Source organism: Lacerta agilis, chromosome 2, assembly GCF_009819535.1.
Source record: "Lacerta agilis isolate rLacAgi1 chromosome 2, rLacAgi1.pri, whole genome shotgun sequence".
Taxonomy (NCBI): Eukaryota; Metazoa; Chordata; class Lepidosauria; order Squamata; family Lacertidae; genus Lacerta; species Lacerta agilis.
The window spans coordinates 57530970-57547880 of NC_046313.1; the positions used below are offsets into that span (position 1 = coordinate 57530970).

General features: G+C 41.3%; 1 protein-coding gene across 3 annotated transcripts in view; it reads right to left on the minus strand.

The window, feature by feature from the left end:
• Window positions 1–15470: 15470 nt before the first annotated feature.
• RASGEF1C (RasGEF domain family member 1C) overlaps window positions 15471–16911 on the minus strand; it is an 84765-nt gene continuing 83324 nt past the window's right edge. For all 3 annotated transcript variants that reach the window (XM_033140223.1, XM_033140221.1, XM_033140222.1), the window contains exon 14: window positions 15471–15538. In XM_033140223.1, the coding sequence (XP_032996114.1) occupies window positions 15514–15538 (25 nt within the window). In that variant the 3' untranslated portion in view covers window positions 15471–15513. The remainder of the gene's footprint in view (window positions 15539–16911) is intronic.

The window sequence follows — 16911 nt, forward strand, 5'->3', positions numbered from 1 at the left end:
CTGTCTCCAGACAATTGGATCATCTCTATAATTTTCCTATCTCTATATAAAAGATAGGGTGGGCTGGGCTCGGGGAATGTAGGTTCTGCGTTTGCATTCCAGCTGAGGCCCCGCCCACAGCGGGACTCCCGCTGGGAGGACAGACAGAAGTTGGCTAGACGAGTGATGATGGTGGGGAGGATAACAGCCTTGTTTACTTGGGAGTAAGCGCCACTGAATCTATTGGACCTTGTTGTTGTTGTTGTTCAGTCGTTCAGTCGTGTCCGACTCTTCGTGACCCCATGGACCAGAGCACGCCAGGCACGCCTATCCTTCACTGCCTCTCGCAGTTTGGCCAAACTCATGTTAGTAGCTTCGAGAACACTGTCCAACCATCTCATCCTCTGTCGTCCTCTTCTCCTTGTGCCCTCCATCTTTCCCAACATCAGGGTCTTTTCTAGGGAGTCTTCTCTTCTCAGGACCTACGTCTGAGCAAACATGCTTAGGCTTGCTCTGGATGTCAGGAGTAGCAAGCTACTCTTTCCCAACTCATCCGTCTGCTGTGCTCGCAGATGCAGCCCGATTTTACGCACGCTTCCTCGGGTGTAAGCCCTAGTGATCTAATTGGGACTTATCTACCTAGTGAGTGCTGTTCATATATATAACCCACGACTGGGGTTAAATAAGTGTTTGGAAGTTAACTTTTGAATGTTTGGAGGAATAATTGGTTTGGGAGGTTATTTTGCATAGAGGATGGGGAAATTGAGTTTTGCATTCACATATGAAATTAGATTTATATCTAGGCTGGAGGTGGTCACGGGTGAAATGAACATACTGCTAATAATATGGTACATCAATAACAAGCTGTACATAATAATGCATAATATAAAGTATGTGAGCTATTAGAGCAGGCTTATTAGGCATCTACACATGTTCAGTAATGGTTCAGTAATGGTTATATTGATTTCCCCCAGCTAAAGTTGGAACAAACCTTAAGATATTACTAAATAATAATGTGTTGTGCTTTCCCATTACCTTGCATGCTTGGGCTTGGGGGAAATGTGGAGTTGTGGCATTTCGTAGGGCTCGGACTCCTTTTCTGTGGTTCTGGTAAATGTAAAGGGACCCCTGACCGTTAGGTCCAGTCGCTGATGACTCGGGCGTTGCGGCGCTCATCTCGCTTTACTGGCCGAGGGAGCCAGCGTACAGCTTCCGGGTCATGTGGCCAGCATAACTAAGCCGCTTCTGAACCACCCGTGTCCCAATATATATTCATAGCTAATACCAAAGGTTCTTAGCTAATTATATTTGACAAGATACAGGACACTGTCTAGCCCAGGAGTCACCTGCCTAGTGCTCTGGGGTTCTGTGCCTTTTTTGGGATGAACCATAATACGTAGGTTTCCAGCTTTCATTAAAAAAAAAAAAGTTTCTAGCATTTTTAGAACCTGAGATGTTAGGCAAAAGGTACAAACCCCCTTATTCTCAGTTCTACCATGCTCTACCATGTCGGTGTTTTACCTCCACCGTGACAGATTTAAGTACATGTGTCAGTGCGAGATGAGAGGAGGAAGACGTATGTGCCGTCTGCGCAAGGGAGATATATATGTGGGGTGAGAAGAAGGCATGACTAGTTGATCTCTGTGTGTGAGAGAGGTGTATATGTGACGTGTGTGTGTGTGTATGGTGTGTGCATATGAGTGAAAAAGATGCAGCTGCTTGTGTCTCCATGGTCTATATAAGTGCAGTGAGTGTGGTGTGGCTACCTTGTATTTTTCCTGGTACTGGGGAGCGTTCCCTTTTACTAGACAGCAACAGCATTATTGTGGTTGTGTGTGAGACAGAAATCAATATTGTGTGATCTTTGCAGTTGGACATAGCTGACTTCCTGTAGTAAGCCCGATGTTGTCTGCTGGGTGGGGTGGGCAGGTGTAGCAGCAATGGCTGTATTCTCTCTAATTTTGGATTATGTTTTGTTCCTCATGGCAGCCATGTTGTATTTCACAAAATTAAAATACGCCTATTAATCCAAAAAAGTTGGAGACCCCTGGTCTCACCTAAACCTATGTCTGGGTCTCACTGAGTTTAATGGAACAAATTCCTCAGTAGGTAGGCACAAATTTGCATCTTAAGTAGTACTGAACCGTTACACATTATACTGAAGCTTGAAATTACTATACTTACTTACTTACCTGCATACTTACCTACTTACTTACTTAGCTTTCTAAAACAACAGGTGGGGGGGGCAAGAAATATGGGGTGTTCCTTTTCTGAAGCTTGAAATTCTGGAAGTTTTGGGTGCCATAAACTTGTATTTTTTTGTCTTAAATCAAATGCTAAATGTGAAAATGTGTGCTTCTGGTTAAATATTTTGAAATGAAGTTTTTTTTTAAAACAAAACAAAACCCTGAAATCTTGGAAATGGCTTATAGCACAATCATAATAACCATGTCTACTCAGAAGTCTTGTTAAATGAGGCTTACTCCCAGGTAAGTGGAGTTTATGATTGCAGCCATAGTAACTAAAATATTCTTCTCCAAATAATGCTAAAAATCCCTAGAGGCTGTTAAATTAACTGTATTTCCCCCATCTAGTCATATATATGCTGTAACTTAATCTGGCACATATCTAGTTATTTTCTGTAAGACCTCTCCTCATTCCAGAGGAGAGGAGTTGCGAGCGGGAGCCATTTCCCACGCTGGCAGGGGGGCAGGTTTGGCCCTCTGCCTTAGCCCCTCCTTCCTGCTGCACAACCCCCATAGCCAGCATTCAAGCAGCCAGGGCTCTGCCATCTTCCTCATTCTGCCCCTGCTCACATCGGATCTACACCACAGCTCCTCACGGTTGTCCACGTGGCTATTTCCAGCAGCGCTCGCTGCTCCCAGCCTTACTTTGCCGGGCGTCCTTGTTAGACCTCTGCTGCCTGCATTAATCCCCATCCCGGCACCGGCCTTTTGGTTCTTTCGCCTACCTTGTAGCAACTCATCACAACTTTATGGTATTGGCAGTTAGACATTGGGATATTCAATAGGTGATATATGACCCCCAGTGACGTCAGGGGAAGCTTCCAGTTGAATTTGCATCAACAAGCTCCTCCCACTGGTGGTTAACCCAAAAGTGTTGCACTCTTGTCCAATGCCTAAGCCAATACCACTCACATGCCGTAACCAATAAAGTTGTGTCCTTATTTTGCCCATTAACCTAAGAACATGTGTCCGTGTGTTTTATTTCCTCCACTCGGGTGGTGGGTCATTGACTCGCAAAAGCTTACTGGCAAACTAGTAATTGTTTTGTATTCACACACACACACACACACAACCTTTTTAAAGGTTTAAAACTGTATGGACTTTTACCAAGATATTTCTATTCAAACTGGCATTGAGACATTAGGGACAGAGAGGCTAGAATAATTAGTATATTGCTGTTCTCCCAGAGCCTTTATGATGGAGAGCTAGAAATAAAGTAAATCATAAATTATTTTATAAATTAGTGAAATAGTGTTGCTAAAGCTTTTAAAATTTATCTACCCTGAATCCTGAATGGTCCTGAACCTGTGACGAGGCTGCACATTGGAGCATTGCTCATCTTTACCGTGTTCTATTAAATTATACCCTGGTTTATGTTAAAATGATGGAAATGTTACCATAGTTTAAAATAATTGTTACTGTTCAGCAGGCGGCAGTAGTGCTACAGCTATAGCTTGCTTGCATTCTGCATGTCTTTGAATAACAAGGTCATGCACACGAAAGCTCATACCAAGAACAAACCTAGTTGGTCTCTAAGGTGCTACTGGAAGGAATTTATTTATTTTTTATTTTGTTTTGACTATGGCAGACCAACACGGCTACCTACCTGTAACAAGGTCTATTCTGAGACCATGAAGGGGTTACACAGTTCAATGACCAAAATATCCCTCCCATACCAGTAGTTTTTATGTCCTGCTTACCAGAAATAAAGAAAATTATGTTAGTTCATATTTTAGCAAAGCTGCAGATTAATTATGGTAAGCATCTAGGTACTAAGGCAAGAAGAGCAACACTGGCAAAGCAGAGGGACTGGCAATGAGCTGGTTTGCAATCAATCAATCAATCAATCAATCAATCAAACTATGGCTTAGTGAGACTGTGCAACCTCCTGGAGAGAATTTTGCAACCACTTTGCTCTGCCCTGGTCCTTTCTGCTGCTGCATTAAGCCAACCATGGCAGTTTGTGGCTAGTGAGGCGAGAGCTTAAGCACAACTCCCAGTCCAGAGGTTGTTTCATGGCAGCAAAAAGCACCAGGTTGCTTCCAGCAGTCTACAAGTTCACATGATCTCCACTAAGCCACAGTTCGGTTTACCATGTTGTGTAAAAAGAAAGGTTGGGTATCAGGCTTGTTGCTACATGTCACTGTGAGAATAATATGTATAAAATAGCTACTGAAAAAAACTGATACAGGAAGTGCCTGCTATATAAGGACTGCCATTATTTTTATTTATCACATTTGTATTTATTACATTTGTGCTTTTCCTCCAAGGTGCTCAAGTAGCATACATAGTTCTTTCCCTCCCCATTTAATCTCATCAACCCTGTGAGGTGGGTTAGGCTGAGAGTAAATGCCTGGCCCAAGGCCACCCCAGTGAGCTTCATGTCTGAGTGGGAACTTGAACCCTGGTCTTCCAGGTCCTAGTCAGACACCCTAACCACTATGCCATGCTTCCCATGCTTTAACCAAATGCATCACTGTAAATATTTAGAACAGAAGCAAGGAAAAGAATAGTTGTATTATAAGACTTGAGAAAGGGCAATAAAAATGAATCAGGAGTTGGAGGTGCCTTTCCTATAAAGACGAGGTAGAGGAAACCGCTTCTGTGTATTGCATAGGAGGGGGAAACAATTACCAAGAATAAAAATATGTACACACTGAAGAAAGACAAAAGTCTGGACTAACCACATGTCAATGTTTTTAATCTTACACCCACATTACAAAATTTAGAAATCATAGACAGTTCAGGCAAACTGTTAAAACACAGTATAAATTAGGCTTGTAATACAAATTCTGTACATAGGTAAATTAGCTTGTATGTGACTGACAAAAAGGGTTTCATAACAATCTCACCACAGTAGTATAAAAAAGCACGGGTAGGAGATGAATACTGAGAACAAGAATGCAGCATGGGATGTCTTCATCTCCAACAGCTACCATCTACTTATGACCATGCTCTTTTGTAGTATTAATGAAAGGCAGGGTAAGTATATCACAATTAACATTTTGTAAAGATATGTACAACCACAAAACAACAACAGCCTTCCCCACCCCCACCCCAAGTACCCTACTGTTTGTCTGCCAATGGGGTCAAAGTATTGGTAATAATTTGAGAACTTCAAATAGAAAAGCAAGTCACAATATGAAGAGAGCTGTTTCTGAAAACACAAATTACCAATTGGGAGGGGTGGTATATCTACACATTATTCATGCTTACATATTTGGGGAACTGCTTATGTGTTTGTATATTTTACTTTTCCATTGCTTTATATTCTTAGTTTTTAAAATGGTTTGTCTTTTTAGAGATTATTTCCTATTAGTTTAGTTAGCAGGTTGAATTCAGACCTAGGTTGTGTTATGATATAGCAGCCTACTTTTTTTTAAAAAAGGTAATATTAATCAGATCCCAACAGAACATGCCCAAACCCCTTAGGGATGCCTAAAATAGCTCTTTGGATCCTCTCTGAAGTTTGAAATGAATAGGAATGCATCTAAGGCTACAATTCTAACTCCCTGACCCCTTGCTGCTGGAGGTTAGGATGTAACAGAGTTCTCCATCCACTAGCTGGGGTGTGTTGTCTTGTGTCTATATCTATCAGTAGTGATGACCTGGTAGGAGCTCCCGAAATTGGATATTACGGTTTGGGGCAGCGATGGATAATGAACCAATACATTCCTCAGAAAGGGGCTCAATCTGGATTCCTCAGTTGTGCCAGCCTGGAGTTAACAAGGCAAAATTGAGGAAAATGCTCCCAGTAGTATCCATCCTGGTCAGCACTCGCGGAAAGGGCTTCAGATACAGTGGTCAATTTGTGGCTCCATTCCACCCTTTTGCTCCCAGACAGGGCTGAGGATTGCTCTATAAGTTCTAGTATAAAGAGCAATTCATATAGTAGGCAAATTTGCGGCGAACTTTTCCCCTCCACTATGCTACTACAGTTTCTGATGCTTCAGTGTTCCCCCTACTGCCTCCACAATACCATACCAGGGAGAAAGCTAGGCAACGCTTTCCCCTTAAGCATGCTAGTTTTGTACGTGCCGGAATTTTATATCTGAGAGCAGACATGGAATCCCCCACCAACAGTGGTACAAACCTGGACAAACTTTACCACGTGATTCTGCTGCATTTATGAGCTAGTCTAGAGCAGCAATGGCAGATCCTGTGAAATGTTTGAAGGTAAACAGAGCGGACACACATTTGAAACTGCAAGGCATGAACCCAGCATTCTGAAATGCAGAAACTGTTTTAGAATTTTTGACACACAGCTTTTTTTTGCAGTGATTTCCCTCGTGTCTATTAAGTCTTTGATCCACGGCAAGTTACTAATGATGCAGTTGTAAGAATAATGGCTGGGAGCCCAAGGGCGCAGTGTGCAATGTGAAGGTGCAGCCGTTTGTGCTGCTGCTTCGAAGACTCTCCAAACTTGAGGAGCAGATTTTTGAGAGACACATGGGGCAGCAGTGCAAAGCTGCCAACCCCCCCCAAAAAATCAGTGTGCAAGCAGAACACTGCATACAGTCCTAGTTGCAGGATTAAAGTCCACGATAACCCGTTCCGTTACTTCCACGTTCAGCGCGGTGTGCAACCCGAAATTGCGCAACCTGAAGCGGCCGTAACCCGAGGTATGACTGTATATTATTATGTAACCAGAAAAAGCACTCACTGTGGTCACAGGGAGCCCACAGGGTTTAGGAAGTGGGGGTATTACCACTAATCTGCCATCTACCACTGTTAGTAGCAGCATCAGAGAAAGCTAGAATTATTGGAAAACATTTTAAATGACTTTTTATAGAAACAGCCATAGCTATTGTAAAAGCCTAACATATGCCATTTTTTTAAAACAACAACAATAACCACACATTCTCAGCAGGTCCAGCTGCTATTCTAAAATTAAATATGGTCCTCTATCTAGCTTCTAGAGACAAATCTTCTATAGCAATGCAACCCAATGGGTATTGTATGCTGCCAGTTAAGTAGATCATGAATTCTAATGTGCATTTCTACTTATTTATAATAAAATGCAATACCTAAGAAGCCAAATAATTCTGTGTTAGAAAATACCATGCATACCGTGCATTTTTAACTTTAAACTCATTGGGGTATAGCCAACATGGTGTGAGAGGATTTCCACTTTCTCAAGGGAACTTCCCTTCCTCTCCTCATTCTTTGCCACCCCATCCGCCCTAGACAGTATCCCAACACAAATCTAGGGGGAGGGGAACAGCAGGAGGAGGGGAAAGGAAAGTCCTGTTGTGCACATCAACACATCAATTGAGTTTTCCAGTTTCGCTCCTTGAAAGTTAAGTGATATATGAAGATAACAAGGATTGCTATACTAAGAATATGTGTGTGTACATGGGAGACAACCTCTTAAGTTTAAAGTTTCTTTGAAAATATATCCTTTAGCTGCTTGCTTACCAAAACAGGTAAGCTGATTTTCAACTGAAATTACATCTTGCTCATCCAGGTGTTTGTGTGTCTGTAATAGCAGCTTCAAGTTTCAAAGACATTTCTGCTCTTGCATAAGGTTCTCCCTGGTTAGCACATAGGTTTCTGGGACTGTGTTTTAAGAGCTGAAGACTACCAGGGAATAAGTCCCACTGAACTTGTTGGGGCTTGCCTGGAAGTAGCCACATATGGGTCTGCAGTATAAATCCTTTACACTTGTAATTTTAGGAAATATCTGCTGAGTTAACAGTTTGTACCTTTGGGAGAGTACAGTTGGTTCATACATAATATACAAACCATGAGCACTAGCTAGCTAGAGGGGTGGGGTGCAACTGGGCAGCCACTTAGGGTGGGGGGGCAGCCTTACCATGGCGGGGGGGGGGGCTGCAGTGTGCCAGAACCATGTGTCTCTCCTGGGAGTGACGTGGCTCAGGTGCCTGCAGGTACCATGCCACCCAAAAAGGTGGCGTGGGTCCCTGGGTCCGCCCGCCACCTCCCTTGCAGCTGGAGGGCAGCTGAGGGGGAGGTGGCGGGTGGATTCCATGCAAGTTCCAGCTCCCCGAGTGGCTAGATACAACGCTGACCATGAGGTGGTGCTACTTGAGCAAGCTCTGTGTTTGTGCATTGCTTCTTTCATTTCCAAACACATTTTTTAAATAATCATTTTATATTATTTGGTTATGTATCGTTTACTGTTCTAGGCAATGGCACCCTCCCTGTGGAACATCCTCCCATCAGATGTCAAGGAGGTAAATAACTATAGAGATTTTAGAACACATCTGAAGGCAGCCCTATATCAGGAAGTTTTTTAATGTTTGATGTTTTATTATGTTTCTATATGTGTTGGAAGCCACCCAGAGTGGCTGAGCCAACCCAGTCAGATGGGCGAGGTAATAATAATAATAATAATAATAATAATAATAATAATAATTACAAAGTGGCAAACTGCTTGTGCTTGCCCTGATCACTAGGATTATAGCCAGGGTTTGATTCCTGGATACAATCATGGTTTGCACAGTAAACACATGCCATATTCTGCCAGTTCAGAGTAATAGCATACTACCATTTGTTTCAATATAAGTGAAAGTGTGTAAGTGAAAAAAGGAGCATGTCAGTACAGGGCTTGCTCCTGTAGCATCAAACCTTGGTTTAGCATTTTAGATTACCTATAAGGTAATCGAAAATATGCTTCAGTTGGTGTTTAATTAAAAACAAGCCTCATACTGGGAGTTTCAAAACTAAGAAAAACAGCTACCGGTATTTCATATGCGTGGACTGTCCCTGGCTCACACTGAATATTAACAATAGCTAGCACTATTTTGATAAAGCCATGAAAGCTTTGTTCCAAGGTTGCACTACATCCCCAAGAAACTGCATTTGTATATCTGAAAGCATATACCGGTACTCTGCTCTCCATCCTAATGCGGATGATGCAAATTACTTATCAGCCTAGTAGGCTTTTGCTGGTATGGCAACGTACTTCATGACAGCAGCACGGATACTGAAAAATTAATTGTCTCCTGTCTGGGATTCTGATCATTCAGTTTTTGAATATTTCAATGATTTCTAAGCTAGGTAATTATATTAACCCCTGGTTTTTCTGGTTATAGTGTTATGATTAGCAAAAATACAAGAATTACTGCTAACAGTTATGTCAGCATTAGTCAACCTCAGCATGCTTTAAAACAAACCAGGACAGGGCACTTCTGGCAACTGTTTCCTTTTAGGTAGAAATACATTTCTTTGTCTGCTCCTGTGGGATAGTTTAGAATCTAATCAATAATAGTCTTTTATATTACACTGAGTTGTAGCTAAGCAGTAAGTGCTCTGCATCCAGAAGGTCCCTACCAGTATCTCTGGGTAGGACTGGGAGAGACTCCTGCCTGAAAGCCTAGAAAGCTGGTCCAATGTCCCAGTGCTGTGAATCCCTAAAAGGTGAATCCCTATCACTTATTTTGTGCTAACATTCTTTTTAGCTTCTTATTGATGGGAGTCTTTTTAAGATGGAACACCAGGGGGGTGGGGGGAGAGAGAATATCCTGCTCTAGCTAAAACATATATAAACCACTGGCCTATTTTTGTTTTTTGAACAAATCTATATCCAATACAGACTTAGGCAAATGTAACAATTCCCATCTCTTTAATATTGTTATAATAAAGTGTTACCATTAAATGTTACACATGCAACAACTAAGTGCAGCACAAGTAGATAAACCAGGGCCTTTAGGACTACTAATTAATTTAGATTTTGACCCAAACAACAGATTACTGGGGTTATCATAGTCAAAACAAAATTAAAAAATTAAAAAGAAGTATACACTGAAGAAGTATGCATGCACACGAAAGCTCATACCAAGAACAAACTTAGTTGGTCTCTAAGGTGCTAATGGAAGGATTTTTTTATTTCTTATTTTATTCCTTATCCCTGCCATAGAGACTCTTGTTGACTGCACATGCACACTTTCAAATATATTTTTTACAACTATTAAAGCTAAACTTGATTAAAACGAAAGCACTCCTAGAAGTTAATTAATTTATTTTTTTAGGAATCTGTGAGCCTTATGTGAATTTTCAGCTGCCTTCAATGTTAAAAAGGTGCTCAACAGCACATTTGAGAAATAAGGCCACTTATTCAAATATATGGCTTTGTTTTACACCTTCACAATCTAAAGCTGCGGTTCAACGTCTGACAATTCTACCTTCCAGTAAGATGCCCTGATATTAAGATCAGCTGGAGTCGCAGAATTCTTTTCAGACAACATACCAAATACTCTTGTATGATTTATTGTTAGGGAATTACTACAATTTTAGGACTATCTGCACCAGCGTGCAAGTGCTTAGGAGCAGACAGATGAAGAGCAATGCCTTTCAAATATCAGACAGTATGTTGTTGCCTCAAGCAGATGTACAAGCACACCCGTTTTGGATCAGAGAGTAAGTCATCTTTCCAGAGTGCTATTATACATTGTTGGGAATTCGGTTTTACTTCCTAAAGACATATCTGCTATGGACCACTGAAAACAAATTAGAATTTTCACTTTTAAAACGCAAGATCATCATTCACCACTTCCACGTAATGTTAGCCATTATAGTCATAAACAGGCAATTTAAAAGATGCATGTACTTAAGCGAATGGCCATTTAGAGAATGCACATATGGCTCTGATTGTTATTCATGAATACATTCTAGAACTGGTTGGAATCTACTGAGTCTACACAGAAACCATTTTGGGACTGATTTCATACAGAAGGCCGTTAAGCTGAAAAGGACCTCTTTTCATCAGCACATACTCAAATGTTAATAGTAAACTCTTTAGGAATATCAATACTGGCTCTGGTTTTATCATCCTGGTTATCAGATAGCCTCCCTAAAAACATACCCCCAAGAACAGCCTATTAATTGACCAATAAAGTTTTGTTAAGGTTTTTTTGGGGGGCGGACAGGGGCGGTGAGTGATCCAGTAACAGCTAGCTTTTTAAAAAAAAAACTAAGGAGAATGAACTTAGTTTTCAACTTCATTCCCCTGTAACATCAGTGCAGCCAAATCGGTCAATGTGTAGTGCTGCAACTATAGAGTGCAGATGTAATGCTCAACGAGCAGCCATAACATTTGCTTCATAGAATCATACAACTTGAGTCCACCTGCTAACTTCTTGGCCCATGCAGGAAATCCAAAATTTGATCAGTCCCAACATACTTCTGTCTGAAGACCTTCAACAACTAGGGAGAGGCCACTGCTTTCCTTGGCAACTGATTTCATTGTCAAACTGCTCTTACCATTAAGAAATTTCTCCTAATGCTCAACAAAAATCTGCCATCCTGTAATTTAAGCCTACTTGCTTTAGTCCAGTCTTCTTGTGCCCTCTTCTGTGGGACAGTCTTTCAGATATTTGAGGAGTACTATCATGTCCTCCCTCAGCATTCTCTTTTCCAGCCTAAACATACTTAATGGAACTCAATGTAGCGCTCTTCTCCCTGTGTGTAGTTCTGTAGGTTCTCCTAACCCTCCACAGAGCCAATTTTGGGGTTTGTGGAGGGCAGGCCGGGAGAGTGGGGGGGGGGGGGAGAGCCCCATTGTACAATTGGAAGTACTTGCACAGGGCTTCTGACAGGCTGGCTAGGTGAATCCTGCCCATTCAGTTCCTTCAATTTTGATCATAGGATTTATTCTACACCTTTGACCCTCCTCTGAACCAATTTGAAATGCCCAGAATTACCGGTAGTCACAATATTCCAGATTACGTCTTCCTATTAGTACATAATAAAATGAAACTATTACTTCTATGACTTGGAAACTGTTGGTTGTACACAATGGTGTGCAAACAGACTTCCAAGATCCACCCCCTTTCCCCACAACCCTTCATACACTCCCCTAAATTTATTCCCTAACCCTCTGCAGCAGATCTGGAGGGTGCACAAGGGGCTGCAAGGGCGACAAGAAGAAAGGGAAACCCCACTGTGCAAGCTGAAGTCAACTTTTGATTTACTGCAGTCCCAATATTATTTTCACACGTACTGCTGCCAAACCATGTGTCTCTCGCCTTATACCTTGGCATGATTCCCCTCCACCTTCACCCAAGTGGAGGATTTTAGCATTTTTCTTTTTGTTAAGGTTGACCCAGCTTCCCATTCTATCCAGGTCATTTTGCATTTAAATCCTGTCTTCTGAAGCAATCTCTCCAAGTTTTGTGTCATCTGCAAATTTGATAAGGATAGCCTCCACCTGAATCCAGAGGTGGCTAACCTGTGCCCCTTCAGGTGCTGAACTCAAATCTCGATGGCCAATGGTCATAGATGATACGAGCTGTAGTTTGTCAACATCTGGAGAACAAAAGATCATCCGCCCCTGATCTAAATCATTGGTAAAGATGCTAAAGAGTACTGGATCCAAGATGGAGCACCATGGCACTCCACTTGAAAACCCTCCAGTTTGATGAATAACACTGATGAGCACTCTTTGAGTAGTTTTCTAGCCAGCTCTGAATCTACTTGACAGCATTATCATCTAGCCCACAATTAACCACTTTGCCAATCAAAATATCATGGGGGACTCTCCCAAATGCTTTGTTAAATCAAATCCACTGTGTTTCCACAAGCCATTATACTAGTTAGCTAATGAAAAAGAGGAAGATAAGATTAGTTGGGCAGAATTTATTACTGACAAATCAATTCTGGGTTCTGCTGATCACTGCTTATCAAGATGCTTACAGACTGGCTGCTTCACATTCTGTTTGTCAAGGGAGTGGCTAAGACCACCCCTCTGGTTCATTCCTGGTAGGGAACTCAATAAGAAATGCAACCAAGGATTCCAGCAATACAATACCCTTTAGTGTATTAACTTTACTGTAGCATCTTCTCTAGTATCAAAGGCAAACTGACTGGTGTGTGGTTTGCCAAATTCCTTCCTTTTGAAGATTAAGATAACCTTTCCCCTTTCTTCAGTCCTGCAGCAACTCACCTGTTATCTAAGGTTTCTCAAAGTCGGGTCTCTTACCTCCCAGGCAGATGCTGAAAACCATTATGGAAAGAGACCTCAATAGATTTAACAGTGGGTCCAAACACTGCAGCTCTCATGCAACAGCCACCCAAAACAACTTCTACATTGTGGCACTCTATGCAAAAAATGTAAACTTTGTTAAAAACAAAAAACCTTACCACATAGTGGTGCTGATCACACGAATCAAGCTTGTATATAGACACTTGCCTGGTTGTCTGTGATGACAAATAAGAATCTGCCAAGGTGAGCAGGCAATGAAACTTACAAAATATTTCCCCTTCCCTCTTTCTTTTTTGTCTGGTCTCTTTTAGGCTACAATTAATTCACATAGGTCTGGGAGGGGTGGGTGGGTGGGTGGGCAGGCAAGCATACATTTTTATGAGCTAGTAACTTATTTGTAAAAGACTGGCATGAAGTGTTTTCAAGCCAGCATTAGCTGCCATGATACAAGATGTCACTGTAGAACACAAATGACAAGGGAGTGTATAAACAGGCTTTTCAAGAAGTGATAACACAAGTCCCTGTAGATGCAGTCATTGAGTTGCATTTCAGAGGTTAGGACTGCCTCATTTGAAAGAAAGCACCAGTGTCAGCTTCTGAGCAGCCCCAGAGGAAGTCTCATGTGGGCAAACACTCAGAGCTTGAAATCAACAGTCTAGCTAAGTTACTGTTCAAACACATCCTAGTGTCTAATGCTTGTTCAGTAGAGTGTCTGTTTCATCCTTGATCATTATGCTAAAAGCTTACACGTGGTGGGAAACAGAGGTGGCTCTGTGGATTGTACCAGCTGCCACTAATGTGTGGCAATCAATTGTTCACAGGATACACCCAACTTCTATTTTCCTTCCAGCTTTTCATTTTTATTTTTGGAGATGGAAGAATCCTGAAATTTGGCTGACCATGAATGCATTTATATGCACTCATTTATATGAGTGTCAGGTATCTTTTTTATATGTAGTGAGCACATGTCATTCCAAGACCAAACTTACAACATGTATAGTGTGGTTGTCAACATCTGAACTGGTAATCCTGTTACAAAAACAGCCTCAGTTACTATGTGAAGGCTTGCACACCTCCCCATAGTTCTATACAGTTAGTGACAAAGCTATGAATTTCACTTCCATCCCATTACTCATATTTAAATTATTAAAAAGAGTTATGTTACATCTGTTTTACATGAAAGTACAATAACTAAGCAATTATTACTTGGCATTTGTATTATGCAGCAGCTTCCTGATCTCTATCGAACAACATAATAGATGGCAAACTGTTCACGTAGTGGGAGAGCAGTGACCATAAAGAGGAGAAATATAAAATAAGAAACCAACCTTATGAACAGTGCGTAGACAATTCTTTTACCCAAGTGCAACATTTCATAGAGTGAAAAGTGTTCTCTCAAATGCACTGGAAAAAGAGCCCCAACGTCTAGTAATTCCCCCTCTCAAATATTGTTTGCCTTAGACATGAAGACAAAATGAGCAGGCAAAAGGAAAGTAACTGTTAGAGCCCTTAACAGATTAATCTTCCATCAATTGTCAATGAGGTAAGGCCCCTTTGAAGACTATTCTCTGAGTCATCAGTCAACAGAACTAGAGAATATGCTACATGCTTTATACAGAGGTAAGTATGACTGAAAGCCATTGACTTCATCAGAACAGCTTAGCAGTTGACTGTAAGGAAAAAAATAATAATGATATACAGTTCAAACAAGGAGAAATAATGAATGTTCACAGCTCATATGCTTCTGTATTATTATTTTTTTAAGGGAAGCGTTTGCATGGATTTTTCCATACTGATGTGGCTTTGTATTAAGTCTTTTATCTCCTGCCATCAGAATATTGTTCACTGAGGCTGAAAGCAGTAGAGGAAAAAACAAGGTTTTCTTCCCCCCTTATGTAGCAAGTGGCCAGATTAATGCTGTGTTTAGCATGATACACTTTTGACAGCTCTTGGAGAGTTATTGTCCAATACACCCTGCTTCAGAGATACACACCCTGTACCTTTCCAATGAAAGTATTTTGTGTTTGCAGCACCATGGCTCTCCGTGCCATTTGCTCTTCCTTCAGAGACAGAGACAACAGCGATAAGAACTCTGTTCTGGTACAGCCATGAAGAAGCCACCTCCTGGCCTTTTGCTGCTCAAGTGTAGCTAGAAAACATCATTGTGCGTGCAGTAAAAATACAGCTCTGAATCCAGTGAACCACAAATAGTCCAAAATGCACACAAAAATAAAGAATAAAATCTCATAAATCCCAAATAGGCATCTTTGGAATCAGTAGTGCAAAGTAGTTTTGCTGATTTTGTTTGTTTGTTTGTCCTACTGCAATTACAGATCTTTAGCTTCAAGTCTTTCCTAAGATAGTTGTCCTGCAAAGGAGAAACGTGAGAATAGGTAAAAGAGCAAGAAAGTTAGTGTGGTATAGAGTAATTCAGAATAGCCATGTTTTCTGTTCTGCACTGGATAAGATGACTGGCTATGTCAAATGCCCAAGGGAAGTAACAGGAGCAAAGGAGAAACTCAAATGGTGTAGCCCTTAACCTCAGGAGAACCTCTGGAATACCTACACTGCTGAGGCACATATTAAACAAGATGCTTTGTTGACCAAGCAATAGAGGAAACTATTGCTCTCCATGTTACCACTTTTCTTGCTCACATTTTGATATATTGTCAAATGTTTCTAAGACACAAAGACATGCATCTTCCAGCTATTTCTGTCCATGTATTGTGAGGACACATTTAGGAAAGATAAGTGGTCACAAACAGCATCTTCAGTCTTAAAATTTGTCTTACTGTAGCAGTAAAAAGAAACTAAATAGTGAAGTTTTCTGTATTTATGCTTTCTAACGAAGTCATATTATGAACATTGCTGTGCACTTTTTTTTTTTAAGGTAATAGTCCTGACCCTTCAATCTAATTCAGCTTGTTCATTCTAGAATCAGTATGTCACAGCAGAGTGGTTCCCATTTCACTAAGTCATCCTCTAAAAGCTAGGCTTCATGTGATGTGCCCTTTTATTCTATTGTCAGGGATGGAAACTAGCACAGCTATCTCTATGGTATAAGCAACACAAGCAACTCCAGCGGCATAATGCAACATAATCACTGGTAACAATTGGGTGGAAGAGAATACCTAAGTGTTCCCAAGTGTTGGAGACTTAGTTCTAAGGTCAATCTGAACCCAAGCAGCCATGCTTATATTCTGGCCATTAGTGTGCTTTTAGGCCAGGGGTCAGCAAACTTTTTCAGCAGGAGGCTGGTCCACTGTCCCTCAGACCTTGTGGGGGGTCAGACTGTAATTTGTAAAAAAAAAAAAAAAAATGAACGAATTCCTATGCCCCACAAATAACCCAGAGATGCATTTTAAATAAAAGGACACATTCTACTCATGTAAAAACATGCTGATTCCAGGACTGTCCGCGGGCCAGATTTAGAAGGCGATTGGGCCGGATCCGGCCCCCAAGCCTTAGTATGCCTACCCATGTTTTAGGCAAAAGTAATTATCTTATGGTATTACTGCCTTTGAGCCAAGCTACACACACAAGTGCATGTCACAGTAGTATGCCCTCCTTCCTCCACTTCTCCAGTATCAGTTGCCCCTTCCCAAAAGGGGTCTCCCATTAAAAGGAGTCATCCATTACATGTGTGTGTATATATATGTGTGTGTGTTCACAGAATCAAAGAATTGTACAGTTGGAAGGGACCACAAGAGTCATCTAGTCCAACTCCCTGCAATGCAGGAA